The sequence below is a fragment of the Clarias gariepinus genome, chromosome 6, assembly GCF_024256425.1.
Source record: "Clarias gariepinus isolate MV-2021 ecotype Netherlands chromosome 6, CGAR_prim_01v2, whole genome shotgun sequence".
Classification (NCBI taxonomy): Eukaryota; Metazoa; Chordata; class Actinopteri; order Siluriformes; family Clariidae; genus Clarias; species Clarias gariepinus.
Window position 1 is genome coordinate 37,168,366 of NC_071105.1, and position 13,723 is coordinate 37,182,088.

The following is a 13,723-nucleotide window of genomic DNA, read 5'->3' on the forward strand; positions in this document are numbered from 1 at the left end:
CAAAATGTAGGCGATGTTGAACTAGCAGAAAGGAAATGAGAAAAGTTTAGAGCTCAATACATTGCCTGGGAAAAGAGCAAAGACGTTGTGGCGATGGTGTTTAGTCATTTAGTTAGTCAGTACTAATAAATACAACACAGTGAATTAGCACTCAGCGAGAGCGGCTCATAAACTTGCTGGTTAAATTGCTTTAATACCATGTTTTCATTGAGAAAACATCTAAAGGATGCGTAATGCAAAGGAGGAGCCGGAGGATCTGAGGATGTTCGTGGGAACACTGAGTCAGGCAGGCTTGAGAACGTCAAGCTTCGTTTTTTCTCTTGCATTCTTTCCGACATGTTTTTCACTATCACTATCTGTCTTACAGAGCTGCAAATCCTGGCAGTGATTAATGCAAACCTCTGCCAGTCTACATACACACACACACACACACACACACACACACCCAGATATCAGGAGACGGTCGGGGTCAGCGCCGGTGAGTTCTGGATTCTGATTGGTCAGAAGGTGCTGACTGCAGTGCAGGTGCAAACCAAAGGTTTGTGTTAATGCGCTCTGTGTATCCTGTTATGTTGCTATGGTAACAGCTGCGTTCAAGAATGGCTGGTGTGGGACGGACTCGGAGACGTTTATCGCTGCTATAACGTGAGACAGAACGGGAACTCGTTTTCTGGTCGTTTCACAACTAGAACGAATAAACCCTACTTATATAAAAGTTTTTTTTTTCTTGTTTTCTTGTTGATCAAGCTGTTGTTGATTTGATACATTTTCCACAAACTGCACTTCCTCCATATGTTTTATTGCTCGCTCGTACGGTTCTATCATCCATGTTTTTCCAAGGAAGTGACGCTCCAGGGAGGGAAGTTTCTGTGATAGCAATATGAGGAGTATTATGGGATATCAGGGAGTTCAATTCTCAGCACATGTTCAATTCCGAGACACATATGCATACATAAACAAGCACACACACATACACACACACTGCTGGATGATGATATTGCGTAGAGACTTGATGGACGCCCATAAAGCAAGCTGGATTCCTGATGTCCATATGGCTTGATGTTTGTGCATATGTCTGTATACGTGTGTACGTGTGTGTGTGCGATGCTTTGCTCAGGGCCTGCAGAGCTTGGGGAGGGGCCACAAGATCTGAGAGATCGAGCAGATCCAGATGTTTCTCTTTCTCTTTGCCTTGTGTTTAGCGTCCTAGAGAAAAAGACAAAGTCTACCAGACGTTGTGACGTCCTGGTCTCGCTCGCTCTCTCGCGCGCTCTCTCTCTGCGCACGTTTGAAGATCAGTGAAAGTCTGCATATTCAGTGTATAGTGGTTTGATGTGACAGCAAAAAAAGTGTATGGGAAGGAAACGCGGCATGCACCGGCTCTCGCAGAATGAGTTATGTCTCTCTGACTAAGTAAAACCTTCTCACATGGAAGCCAGTAGTTTTTGTTTTGTTTTGTTTTTTTATTTCCAAAGGTACAATGAGGGATTAAAGTTCACATGGTCACCTGGCAGTCGGTTTCACACACTACAAGACTACTAGAGGAAGTCGTGGCCATAAACTGCGCTCGTAAACTTCAGTTCAGTCTTTGAATGGTTTATAAATAATCATTTTTTACAATACTTGTCTTTCGCATGACCATTATTAAAAATGATCACCTGTAAACTATAAAAACCTCGTTCCTGGTCATAAATTTTTTTTGTATATTAAAGTAAGAAAAATGACCCTCACTTTATAAAAAAAAACATAAATCATGCAATGATTTTCAGTTCCACTCCATACAAGCGCTTGATACTGGTGCGGGTGGCAGTGGACTTGGAGTCACTGGGAGTGAGGAGGGAATACACCCTGGATTATGGCGCCGGTCTATCGCAGGTCACCTTACACACACACACACACACTCTCTGGGTGTGTTTTTTTTTTTTTTTTTTTTGCACCGACATGTGTTTTGATTCAGTATTTGCCTCCACCCCCTTTGGGGTGTTTCCTTATCTCTGTGTTCTTCTATCAATACATACATGTATATATTTGTTTTTTTCTCTATAGCTCGTTGTACTAAATATGTATCTAACAACAGGTACCACAACACATTATATGATACTTTGGGAGATAAGATGCTCCTCGTGATATTTCATAAACAAAACAGAGAGGTCACGTTACAACACTAAGAGATGCATGAGCTGAGATACACACGCTGTGTGTGGGAAGCTGTTGCATTGACCTAATCTCCAGTCGGAATTCTATACTCTGTTAGAAACTTAGGGGACCTCAGATGTGCTCAAGTCACTCTACCTTTTAAAAACAACGTTATCCCGACAGTGGAGGTCATCGCAATGTCGTTACAATTATTCGAGGGGTGTTCAAGTGAAACCGACTTAACAGGACACAGTTATGAGAGTTAAAGCTCCCTTTATTTCTCTAAATGGCGGCACAGTGGGCTTAGTGGGTAGCATTGTCGCCTTGCACCTTCAGTGTCCTGGCTCGATCCCAACCTTGTTGTCTGTTCTCCCCATGCTTGGTGGGTTTCCTCGGGGTACTCTGGTTTCCTCCCACAGGCCCTCCGAAGACATGCAGGTAAGGCTAATTTGCTGTTCACAGTGTGAAAGTGACTGGAGGTCCTACCACGGTCGTAAAATAGGAATAAATACAGTGGTAATCAGCATTGGCCTCCACTGTCCCTCGTTGGACTGCAAAAGTTCCTGGATGAATGTATTTCTCTATATAATCCCCTTCTACACTAATGCCATTTGTCACTAGTCCTTGGACACCGTCAAAGTAGAACGTTTTCGCTGTTCCCAGATCGGACGGCCTGTTCCTGGTTCATTTTTGAAACGCTGGCCTCCTTTAATGGCCCAAACACCAGGACTGTACATTGGATGTGGCAGTAACTCCCATCCGAGTTTCTGTAACGTGCAAGTGGTGTTGGTAAATTATTGTGTGTAACAGTTCCAGCAGAATGATGCGTCTCTTCTGCAAATCGGCAACGTCGATTTTTAAGTATAAGACGATTTTTAAGTATAAGACGTTCCATGGGCGTTTAATGACTGCAGTGGGCTCCAAGCCATCTCGGCCAGGGTCGCCATCCACGGATGTACAGCCTTACTTTAAAATGTTTGCACCGTTCAAATGTTTTACTGCGGCTAAGAGTCTCCTCACTGTACTGTGCTTGAAGTCTTCTGTAAATGTCAATCGCTTGTTTTTTACGCTTTCATTCACAAGAAATGTCATCATAAGTCCCTGTTTGACTTGAACGCCATCGTATATGACATCAGTCATCCGACGTTGGGGTTCCTGCTGGGTTAACGTGTCAAGAAAAGTAAGACTGTACACAAGAAACAAATGTCCCCCTGTACACAATGAATTGTGAGCTTGCCGGAGAAGGTTTTATTATCCAGAAACATCCTCGTGCTCTGTGTCTGACCCGTACTTATGATTATCTGCAGATAAATTTAGGGACCGTGTTCTCCTTCTGTAGTTTTTGGCATCCTCCAACGTCCCCCCCCACTCTGGTCCCACATCGTCTTCAGACGAGCCAAACCGCCGGAGCCGTGATCCTGAGCATCAGATCTATTGATACAGCTGTTTCTCATGACTTTGATTGCGAGCAAGTCCATGGCGGGCTGCGACCTCTTCTGAGAGAGACGCTGAAGGAAAACAAGCACCAAAGACATGGGGCACGCTGTGGCCCTTTTTTTTTTTTAATGGGATATTGTATTCCCATGCTTGTTTGGGGTCAAACCGAGGTCCGACACTTCGGGGAACGTCCAGAGGGAGCTTTCAGTAATCCGTTAGCATCTGTCACACATTAATCCCAGCGACTCTCTCTCTCGCGTTACCGTGACCTGTAGAGATGTAGTGCTTACTCCCAGCTTTGCAGGAATTCCAGTGACTGTAAATGAGGGTCCGTGTTGTCCAAAATAGAAATTGAAGAATACGTTTGCGCCCACCTCTCCACCTCCTCCTCCATCTCCTCCTCCTCCTCCTTGGTTAATATCAAAGCAATTTTCTTTCACTTAATTTATTACGAGATGTAAAAAAATTAGTCCATTAGAAAAAGTGAAAGCATTCATTAATTCATTCATCCGTTCTCTACACCGCTCAGAAGGCCTGGAGCCTATCCCAGGAGACTTCGGGCATGAGGCGGGGTACATCTGGGACAGGGCGCCAATCCGTCACAAGACATACAGTACACACACTCAGTTAGTCTAATAGGCATGTCTTTGGATTGTGGGAGGAAACTGGAGTACCCGGAGGAAACCCACCAAGCACGGGGAGAGCATGCAAATTTCACGCACACAGACCCTGAGGCGGGAATCGAACCCGGACCCTGGACTCTAAAGGGATATTAAGGGAAGGATGACATTACTTAACGGATAAATAAATGCTAGAAATGGCAAACTGCTAGGAATAAAGAGTCCAATTGCTTATTTTGGACACGCTGATTTTGGAAAATCTTCCACTTCAGGGTGAAAAGTAACTCTGCGTCCATCATGTGATTGATTGTTTAACCAGAGCAGCATGACTCCTTTGTGGTTTGTCGCTTATTTGTCAGTCACAGAGAGCTAACAAAGAGATAACTGTAGAGAACATGCATTTTTAAACCGTTTGTGTTATTAACCTTCTCAAAGTGTGTGTGTTTGCGTGTGTGTGTGTGTGTGTGTGTGTGTGCGTGCGTGTGTGGACGAGTAGGCATGCAGGAGTACAAAAGCCAGATCACGTCGCCTCTGCTGGTGCTGAATGGGGTCGTGACCCTACAACATGTGCTAGGTGAACTTTCAGCCTGCTCCCTTCCTGTGCTCTTCCTTCCTCTTGTCGAAAAAAGGGAACATATAATATAAGTAAGGAAAGAATAAAGCCGCATGAACGTGTGCCCTTCTGGGGTTGATTCGGCTGGGTGTAACTGTTCTGTTGTGCAAGCGTGTGTGTGTGTGCTATAGATGTGACTCTTGTATACTCCCTTCCATAGGTCAGCACTTTTGGCAGCACTTCAGGACAATATTGTTGATTATTATATAATCTTTACATTACAGCACTGTCCGACTGTGTATGATCTATAACACCGGCTCTAATAGTTGTGTGTGTGTGTGTGTGTGTTTATGGAGTGAACTCCATCACAGCACCCTGACGATGATTATTTTCCTATAACAGCCTGAGACTTGCTGTTTTATTCCTTCCATGATGGATTAGTTGTCATTATTAAGTGCTTTTTAAAGATTTGGGAGTGTGTGCTCTTTTCCCCGTGGGTTTTTACAGCTATTAATGTCTTTTGGGCCTTTGTGTGACACTGATTCATATGCCTGTGTGCATGCAGTGTTTGTCTTTGTGAGCGTGCATTATGGCTATAATAAGAAAACAGACTTATTATTGGCCATATGATTTACACCAAGCAGGAAAGCCTGCGTCTCCGCTGCACCTCCAGTTATCCAAACAGGAACGAAAGATCACAGCCCCGATTTCTCTCCTTTTCCCCTTTGTCTTATCGTTGTATCGTGTCACTTCGTTTGTCCTTTCGCCCTTTAACTGTTCTCCCTTCTCTCTTTTTTTCCCTGTGTGCATTATTTTTTTTAATTACAGTTCCTCTTCATGCATTCTCACACTGCAAAACGTGTTTTGTTTTTGTTTTGTTTTGTTTCGTTTTTTTGCAGTTACACGTGAATGCAAATCTGGCAGACTTTATAACACACACACACCCTAATCAGGAAGAGATCGACTCAGTGGATGTGGCCGGTCACGGTGAACACCCACATGGGACACGCTTCAGTCTCAACCCTCTAAAATAAATGCGAACATATTCTAAAAAGGCTGCTCCGGTTCAGGTTTCCATGGGGCAACCCCTCACCGTGCAGCAAGGCATTGTGGGGGAAAAGTGCCATCACTGTCGAAGTGTCGTGTTCAGACACTATAAAAGATTTTATATATTTTATTGTTGGCTTTTTATGCTTTCAGAAAGAAGAACCATGGTATGGGACCGTTTCTAAACTCTATACGGTACTTTAAACATTACCATGGTTGGTGGTTTAGTGGGTACTGTGTAGTAATAAGGTGTGTACCACCATACTCTGGTGACTGCCATGGTATTTATTGGGTATCAGAGTGGCTACCAAAGTTCAGCAGGTATCTAATACGGTATATTTGTACATATTATAGCATAGTAGATATGTTAGGACATACTACTGGTATGATATAATACAGACTACAATATAACTGTATGCAATATTAAGAGTTAATAAATACATACATCCGTCATACTATATGCCTATGCATAACATATGTTTTACATCATAGTAGATGTTGCATAGCACCATATGACCGTACATGGTAGAACCGTTTACCATACTGTAGTGTTACATAGAACTACCATGGTGCAAAGTATGTACCATGGTAGAACCATGTACCATAGTTTTACTTATATACTATGTATATCAGTTAATAAGTACCCTGGTACTGTGAAAATGGTACTAATTCCATCATAGTCATTATTAAGTATCCCAATATGGAACAGGTACAGTACCATCCGACTACCATACTACTGTACCTATACCATGGTGAAAAAATGTATGGGCACTTTGGTTCAGAAAGCTCCACTAACATTTATACACATAATTCTATCAATCACGTGTACAAGAATCATATTAGGTGATGTTCTAATAGATGAAAAGTCTCATAAGGGGATGTCAGTTGAAATTAAAATGAAAAAACAGCAGCTTCGAACCTTTGTAGCGGATTATGTCAGGTGTCATGACATAATAATAGAGGTGTCATTCAGCCTTAGGGACGCTGGCCAGAATTATTATTATTATTAAAACATATGTGGTTATAAATAATACAAAATAAAATATGAAATATATACGTGTCTGTTAGGTGACAGTATACGATGACATTTGTAAAACCAGGTCAAAAATGGGTGCATCTATAAGAATCGTTAGCAATCTAAATGGGAAATTGACACCCATCAAAACGAATGGGCCCCGACAGCGGAAAGTGACGTTAATCGAAACAGACGTCATGTCCATTTTTCATGCTCAGTAAAACTGGGAGTTGTCAAATTCGAAACAACTTGAAACGGTGAACTGGACCGCATCTGTTGGGTCAACAGATGTTTAGATGATGCAATCTATTACAACCTGCTTTTATACTGAGGGCTGGGAAAGTTGTTTATCATCCTCATCATCATCATCATCAGTCTCTCGAGTCGCTCTTAAAGGATGTGGTGGAAATTTGTATCATAATTTGAAAACGTGATATTTGTTCAGGCGGCACGGCCGTTTAGTGGTTAGTTTCATATCTATCAATATTAAGACATTTGGCAGAGCGACTTACAAAAGTGCTTTGTAAATTTCCATCGTTGGATAGATCCATAAACTGCTTACTAGGTTACTAACTAAGTACCATCAGCCAAACACTGTTGGGAAAGAGTTTCTTTAATTTGGTGGTGGTGGGGGGTTTAACCCAAACCATTAGTTTAGCTTTTTCACTTGAAGTGGTCTCGTGCTAAATAGCCGATCCGAGTATCCCTCTAGGAACCTCTGTAGTTCAACTAGGGCCTGTGGAGGCCAACGGTAGTTACTATTGTATTTATTCCCATTTTTATGACCCTGATTGGACCTCCAGTCAACATTCACAAGCAACGGGCAATTTGGAAACCGGAGTACCCAGGAAACCCACCAAGCACGAGGAGAACATGCAAACTCCATGGACATAGACCCCCAGGCGGGGAATCGAACCTGGACCCTGGAGGTGTGAGGTGACAGTGAGGCTAACCGCTAAACCACTGTGCCGCCATCATGCTAAACAGTCACCTTATGACTCCGCTAACTAATGATAATAAAGAAGACACGTATGTAAATAGCACAATTACTTGTATCAGATCTGGTTAGCGGATTAGCCTTCTTAGTAACCTTCAAATTCACATTGGTATAAATCTCCCCAAAAATGTGTTATTAGCATATCAAGATGGTGTGTGTGTGTGTGTGTGTGAAGATAAAGGAGATGTAGAGGAGTGATTCACTAACGTAACCCGGTTACGTCTGGACAGCCCTGGTGTGTAATCATGTTGGGCAACACGGGCGATGTTTCACGTTTGCCTCACTGGTGCTGACGCAAATGCGTCTGCGTGTCTCATAACTTGTTTTATAGTAGTTCCCTCGTCGTCCTCAACGTGACCTCCCAATGCAACTGCGAACGAGCATAAAGGAGCAGATGTTGCCAGGACATGCACTATGGTTCATGGGTTATCTGGAACCGATTTTGGAGCTAATCCTTCACTTCCTAGACAGCAGTAACTTTCTTTTTTTTCCCCCTTTTCTTCTTCTTCTTTTCAATGAAAAATGGACGTTAACCCTTACCCTTGAGATCATTTAATAATTTTACTGTTAAATCCAGTAACAACTGAGCTACCAAATGGGATTGTCTTTCTGCGACGCTAACACCTCAGACATACATACGCTAACTTCCCACAGGAAAACTGTAAATACAACGTCAGTCAACAAAGTCAACAAACTTGCACCTGAAGAGATAAATATTTCAATAAAAGCATGTTTAATGTGTTTAACCCTTCAAACTTATCGCAAAGGAAGAATAACTTGTAAAGACAATTCAAGTGTTTACATTACAACCTGAACAAATATCAGAGCAGTTAGCACACTTTTACGATCAAATACTGAAAATGGTATGTTTTGTGTTCAACATGTGGTAAAAAGAAAAAAAAATTTCTACTCTGAATTTAAATATAAATGATTTTCCCTCCCATTTTTAGACTTGCAATGCAGTATAATAAAGATCTCTGTCGCCATCTAGCTGCTAGACACAGAATAGCAGTTAGGTTGCTATAGAAACGGCGACCAAACAAAAAGCCAATTCCAAATGGTTGAAGAACATACATGGCATTTAGCATAAAAAGTGATAAGGAGATGAAGGAAAAAGGGTATATTTGCTGACTTTTTTTTTTTTTTTTTACATTCTTACAGGATAGAGAAGATTCGTTCTGGATTTTTTTTTTTTTTTTTATCTTGCAAATTTTGAGTTAACCTGTTAAATTAGTAGCTAGTAAAACTAACTAACTAACTAACTAACTAGCTAGACTCTGTAATGTTCCGTAAAAGAGTTTGGAGGAAGGCTGCTAGTGAAGCTGTGAAAAGGCATCAAGATGAGTCCCTCAACACCACCATGTTCCTCCTGAAGGAATTTGGGCCGACGGGGTTCCTTCTCCAGGAGGAAGGAGAACCCAAACACTACAAAGTGAGATTTTTTTAAGCATTTCTAATAGTCCTGATGTTTGTCTGGTGTTTTACAAAGTCTCTCTCTTTCTCTCTCTCTTATAAATTTTAGGTGTTCCTGGGAGATCTTCATACCTGCACATGTGGAACCTTCCACAAAGAGCAGGATCTCTGCAAACACCTCTGCTGGTAACTGGTTTATCAGTGCTGTATTAACTCAGGGAAAGTTTCTCATGTTCTGAGTCGGCTTAAGAACCTGCTTGCTTCAGATTATTGAAAATGACCTGGTTTTAGTTCATGTCATCCCTCTCCAAGTGACAGGTGTTTCCTAAGTAGAAAAATCCAAAAATCTGAGAAATGTTGATGGAAACATAGTATTGGTGCTGATTTTATTTCATTTTTATATGTTATACATATAATACAGAAAATGTGTGTGCCAGGGAACCTAGTTCTGTTGGGCAACACGGGCCAGTTTATGCAACATGGAATTGACCTTGCTTCCCTAAAAATTTCAAGTTGCTAACGTCAGCTATTGCGGAGAAATGATTTTCTATGTGCCCAAAAAATTTTTATGTTTCAACATTATACTGTCTCGCTTCAAACTATAATCATTTAAAAATGCTAATTATTCTTTATGAGTATTAATAATAAAATTGGTGTGTAAAACATTTTGTAGTGTCTGTAACCATGTCAAACTTATGTTGCAATATCTTAACAATTAAGTATTTTAGAATAATGCACTTTTTCAGGTTTATGTCTTTTCATGTGAAATCTAAACTGGCCAAGTTTCATTTAAGTGACAGTTAAGATCATTAAAAGATTTAAATTCCAAAATGTTACGGACACTACGAACATTAAAGAGCATGAAATTGTATTTAGCAACTTCGTTTCTTTTTATCTGATAAAAATATAAATGTGTATGCATCTTTACAAAAAATGAAGCATGGATCGCTAGATAAGAAGCCCTTAAGTATTATAAAAAAAATGGTGTTATATAATCTTATCTGATCCTATCCTTTTAATTTTGCAGGGTATTGATGCGGAAATTTAGGCTCCCCAGAGATCATGAATGTGAGTTTGCTCCATTTATGGAGAACCTTCTGTATCTATTTATTTTCTCATCCATTTATTTTATTCCTGAGTCGTATTGGTGTTGCAGATATTCTCCTATGGTTCGTTGTGTCTAGACTGCTTCCAGGCAGGACTTGTAGAGAGACAGATCCTGGAGGTGTTACAGCATCCGTACAGGACGGACAGCGTCCCATCAGCCCCTGCACAGGTTTGCTCTAGTGAGGAAGGCGACGATATGATGAGGCAGAAAGACATTAGAGATGACGATATCTGTCCCATATGTCAGGAGGAGCTGCTTAGGAAAAGACTTCCCGTAGCGCATTGCAGGTGCGTACCAAAAAATATATTAAAAAATATAAACATCTGGAACTTTTTCATCTGTACTGTCATTAAATAAGCGAAACCAACCACACAGCATTGCTTATTTCATTTTTGTCACGGCAAAGGTTCGGGTGCGGAAACAATGTCCACGTCTCCTGCATGAGATTGTGGGCTGACCATCAGACCGGTTCCGAGACAGCTGGCATGGTGAAGTGTCCGCTGTGCCGGGAGAACTTCAGCACCATGAAGATGCTTCAAGAGCTGGTAGGACAGGCATGAAGTGGTGTCCAGAGCATGGAATTTACATTGAGTACTGGATGTAAAGTTTCATAACCCTGCGGAAATGGAAGAAAAAACTCACCAAGTTTATCTTTTGTAAATCCAGGTGAAAAATGCGAGTCGACTGTGTACGTCCTCAGAGAGAGAGCGTCTGGAGAAACACCTGGGCATCCCTTGCAACAGCTGCAGAATCTGTCCGGTTGTTGGAAAATGTTTTAAGTAGGTGAAATCCTTCCTTAATCAGCAAGTTTTTTTGTTTTTTTTTATAATGATGACAGCGCTTACAGAGTACTTATCTAAGGATCAACATGTGCTGTAGGTGGAGACAAAATACAGTAGTGATCACTAACGTCACTGGTGGTAAAGCATTCACCTGTTAAATCCATTTAAGCTCGTCTAGAAGCTTCTCTAGTTGTTTACTTGTCCAAGTTTTTTAAATAAAGCCAAGACAGTTAGATACGAGGGTGAGTCAAAAGGATCCACACTCAGGTTATATTAAAACTTTTGTTGGTCTTATAAGCACTTTCCGTTCAAGGCTCCTGTCTCCTCCTGTCTTGTGATTTGCACGAAAGAAAAGCAGCGTCTGAGGGTGTACCTGGTGCCGAAAGAACTCACGGAAGAGCATAAACAACTTATGTTTGGATATCTGCAAACAAAATCTGGGCCGATACATGCATTTTTTTTTTAACTATAAAACTGCTGTTTATTGTTAAGATAAATTAAAAGGAGAAGAATTATTGCTTGATGCGTCCGCCGTATCTCGATACCACATCTTACCGGGAGAGAGGGACAAACATGATGTATCTAACGTTCTCAGCTATTATCAGCAAAGAGAGTATATGGAGACAATCAGACGAAAAAAAAAACACATCAGCGCATTAGACGAAAAGGTTCAGAGGATACAAGCTTCGTCTGGACACGGCCGTCAGGAGGCACAATGAGGATGCTGTTTTATGGGTGTAGAGGCATGGGAAAGTTCACATCATATTACAGAACCTTACAACCATGCCATTGTGGGAGTTATTTTTAGGGGTAGCAAGGGGTTTTAGGGGTTTTTCAAGGTGCAACCTTGAAACTGTCCATACCCCAGGAACCCGACATGATGTTAGTAGTATTAAACTTGAAGCTTATTGAACCATAAATCTGAAAATCAAACATTTCTGTTTTTTCATAATAATACCTAATTTGAATCTGAATTCTGCGCTTATGTCGTAGGTGCACGTTGTGCAGTCATTACCACCTGTGTGAGGACTGCTTCAGGACAAGCTCTCATCCTCAGCACAGCTTTGCCGTGAGAATGGTGAGACATTCCTATCCGGTTTTATCTTCTTACTTACCGACCAACATTTTTACTTAATGTTTAAACGACTTTAATGTGATTCTGCAGAAAAGAAATCAATCATGGCAACTGACCGAGGAAAGCAAGACAAGCTCCACCGACCCGGACGCAGTGTAAGTCGGGATATATTGTATAATCAATGCGCATTCTGATAGATGGAATACAGGGTGTCCCAGAAATTTGACATCATTTGCAACATAAATATCTGAGTAACGAAATTAAATAGGCTTCATGTTAAAAAATAATAATAAGATTTATTGATCATTTAAGTTCTAACAACATATTGAAACGGATATTATAACCGATTTCACAAAGCTTCACAAATGGTCAATATGATACGACACACACCAAGTCTGTAGTCCAGCTCCAACAAATTCACTTTCAGCAAGTCCCTCATGTGCTCAACTGTAGCGCGGGGATTTTCTTCCCCCACAAATGCGAACTTGTCGACTTCATCACTGAAAACAAGGCACTTTTCGGACTCCTCATCTTCACGTTTATGTTGCATTGCAACACAATCAAATGAAAACCATTAAACTCAGTTTTTAGAAAAAATCTCGTTAAAATTTTAGCTCATTTAAGCGAGAATTGTCTATGTTGTTTTATGATGTCAAATTGTTTGGGACACCCTGTATATGTAATGGAAACTGCTGCTTTGGTGTTACAGCGTGAAAGCTCATGTGAACTCGGACGTGGTTCCAGAGCATGTTTTGAAGAGCTTCCCGGTTATGCAAGTTCACCGAAGTTCCCGACTTCTGGAACCAGGAATACAGTGTCGCCTTTGCCTCCAGAGCTTCCACGTGGGCCAGCAGGGTAAAACTCTTCCCTGTCGACACACGGTAAGGTAGAAAGGAAGGAAATCACGACGCACTTGTCCGTGCAGTGAAAGGCCTGGTTATGAGAATTAGCATCTAAACTAGACCTTTCTCTTCCTTTTACTGGTGCTGCAGTTCCATTCTGGCTGTATCAAGACATGGTTGCAACATTCCGTTTGCTGCCCCGTGGACTGGCATGTCATCTACAACCCTCTCACATGGAGTGGTAATGACAGCAAGGTGACTAGCACAGCACCTCCTATTGGTGGTGCCCAGAAGAAGATTGCTAATCAGCAAAACTTTGAGTTGTTCGGTGTTGGCTTGCAGAGGAAAGAGAGATCTGACGTACCTCAGAGGAGAGAAACGGGTCCAAAGACATCCTTTCCGAGCTTGTCTTCGTCTCCTGTGGCTGGAACCCAGCAGGGCTTGTTTTTGCGTTTCAGTAAGCATGACATTAAAGCCCGACGCGAGTCAAGCTCTCTTCATGGATGGATCAGACCAGTAGGCTTGAAGGGTGACGCTACGGGTGTACAAACACGACGGTCCAGCTGCGGTGGACATCAAAGCGATCCTGACTTACAGCCGAGAATTTTTCAGATCAGCGCTAACCGTGAAAGGAAGGACTGATTTAGACAATCCGCGTCTTCGAGATTGAACAACAATAAACCACTTAAAGCCATTAC

The 13,723-nt window shown here is 41.6% G+C and overlaps 1 protein-coding gene across 1 annotated transcript; it reads left to right on the forward strand.

Annotated features, from left to right (window-relative positions):
- Positions 1-8,982: 8,982 nt before the first annotated feature.
- On the forward strand, positions 8,983-13,701 carry zswim2 (zinc finger, SWIM-type containing 2). The gene is made up of 10 exons (XM_053497575.1): positions 8,983-9,237; positions 9,328-9,404; positions 10,246-10,286; positions 10,403-10,613; positions 10,733-10,871; positions 10,993-11,105; positions 12,102-12,186; positions 12,274-12,338; positions 12,893-13,064; positions 13,176-13,701. The coding sequence occupies exons 1-10, from the start codon at positions 9,088-9,090 to the stop codon at positions 13,665-13,667; spliced, it is 1,545 nt and encodes a 514-aa protein (XP_053353550.1). The 5' UTR covers positions 8,983-9,087; the 3' UTR covers positions 13,668-13,701.
- The last annotated feature ends 22 nt before the right edge of the window (positions 13,702-13,723 follow it).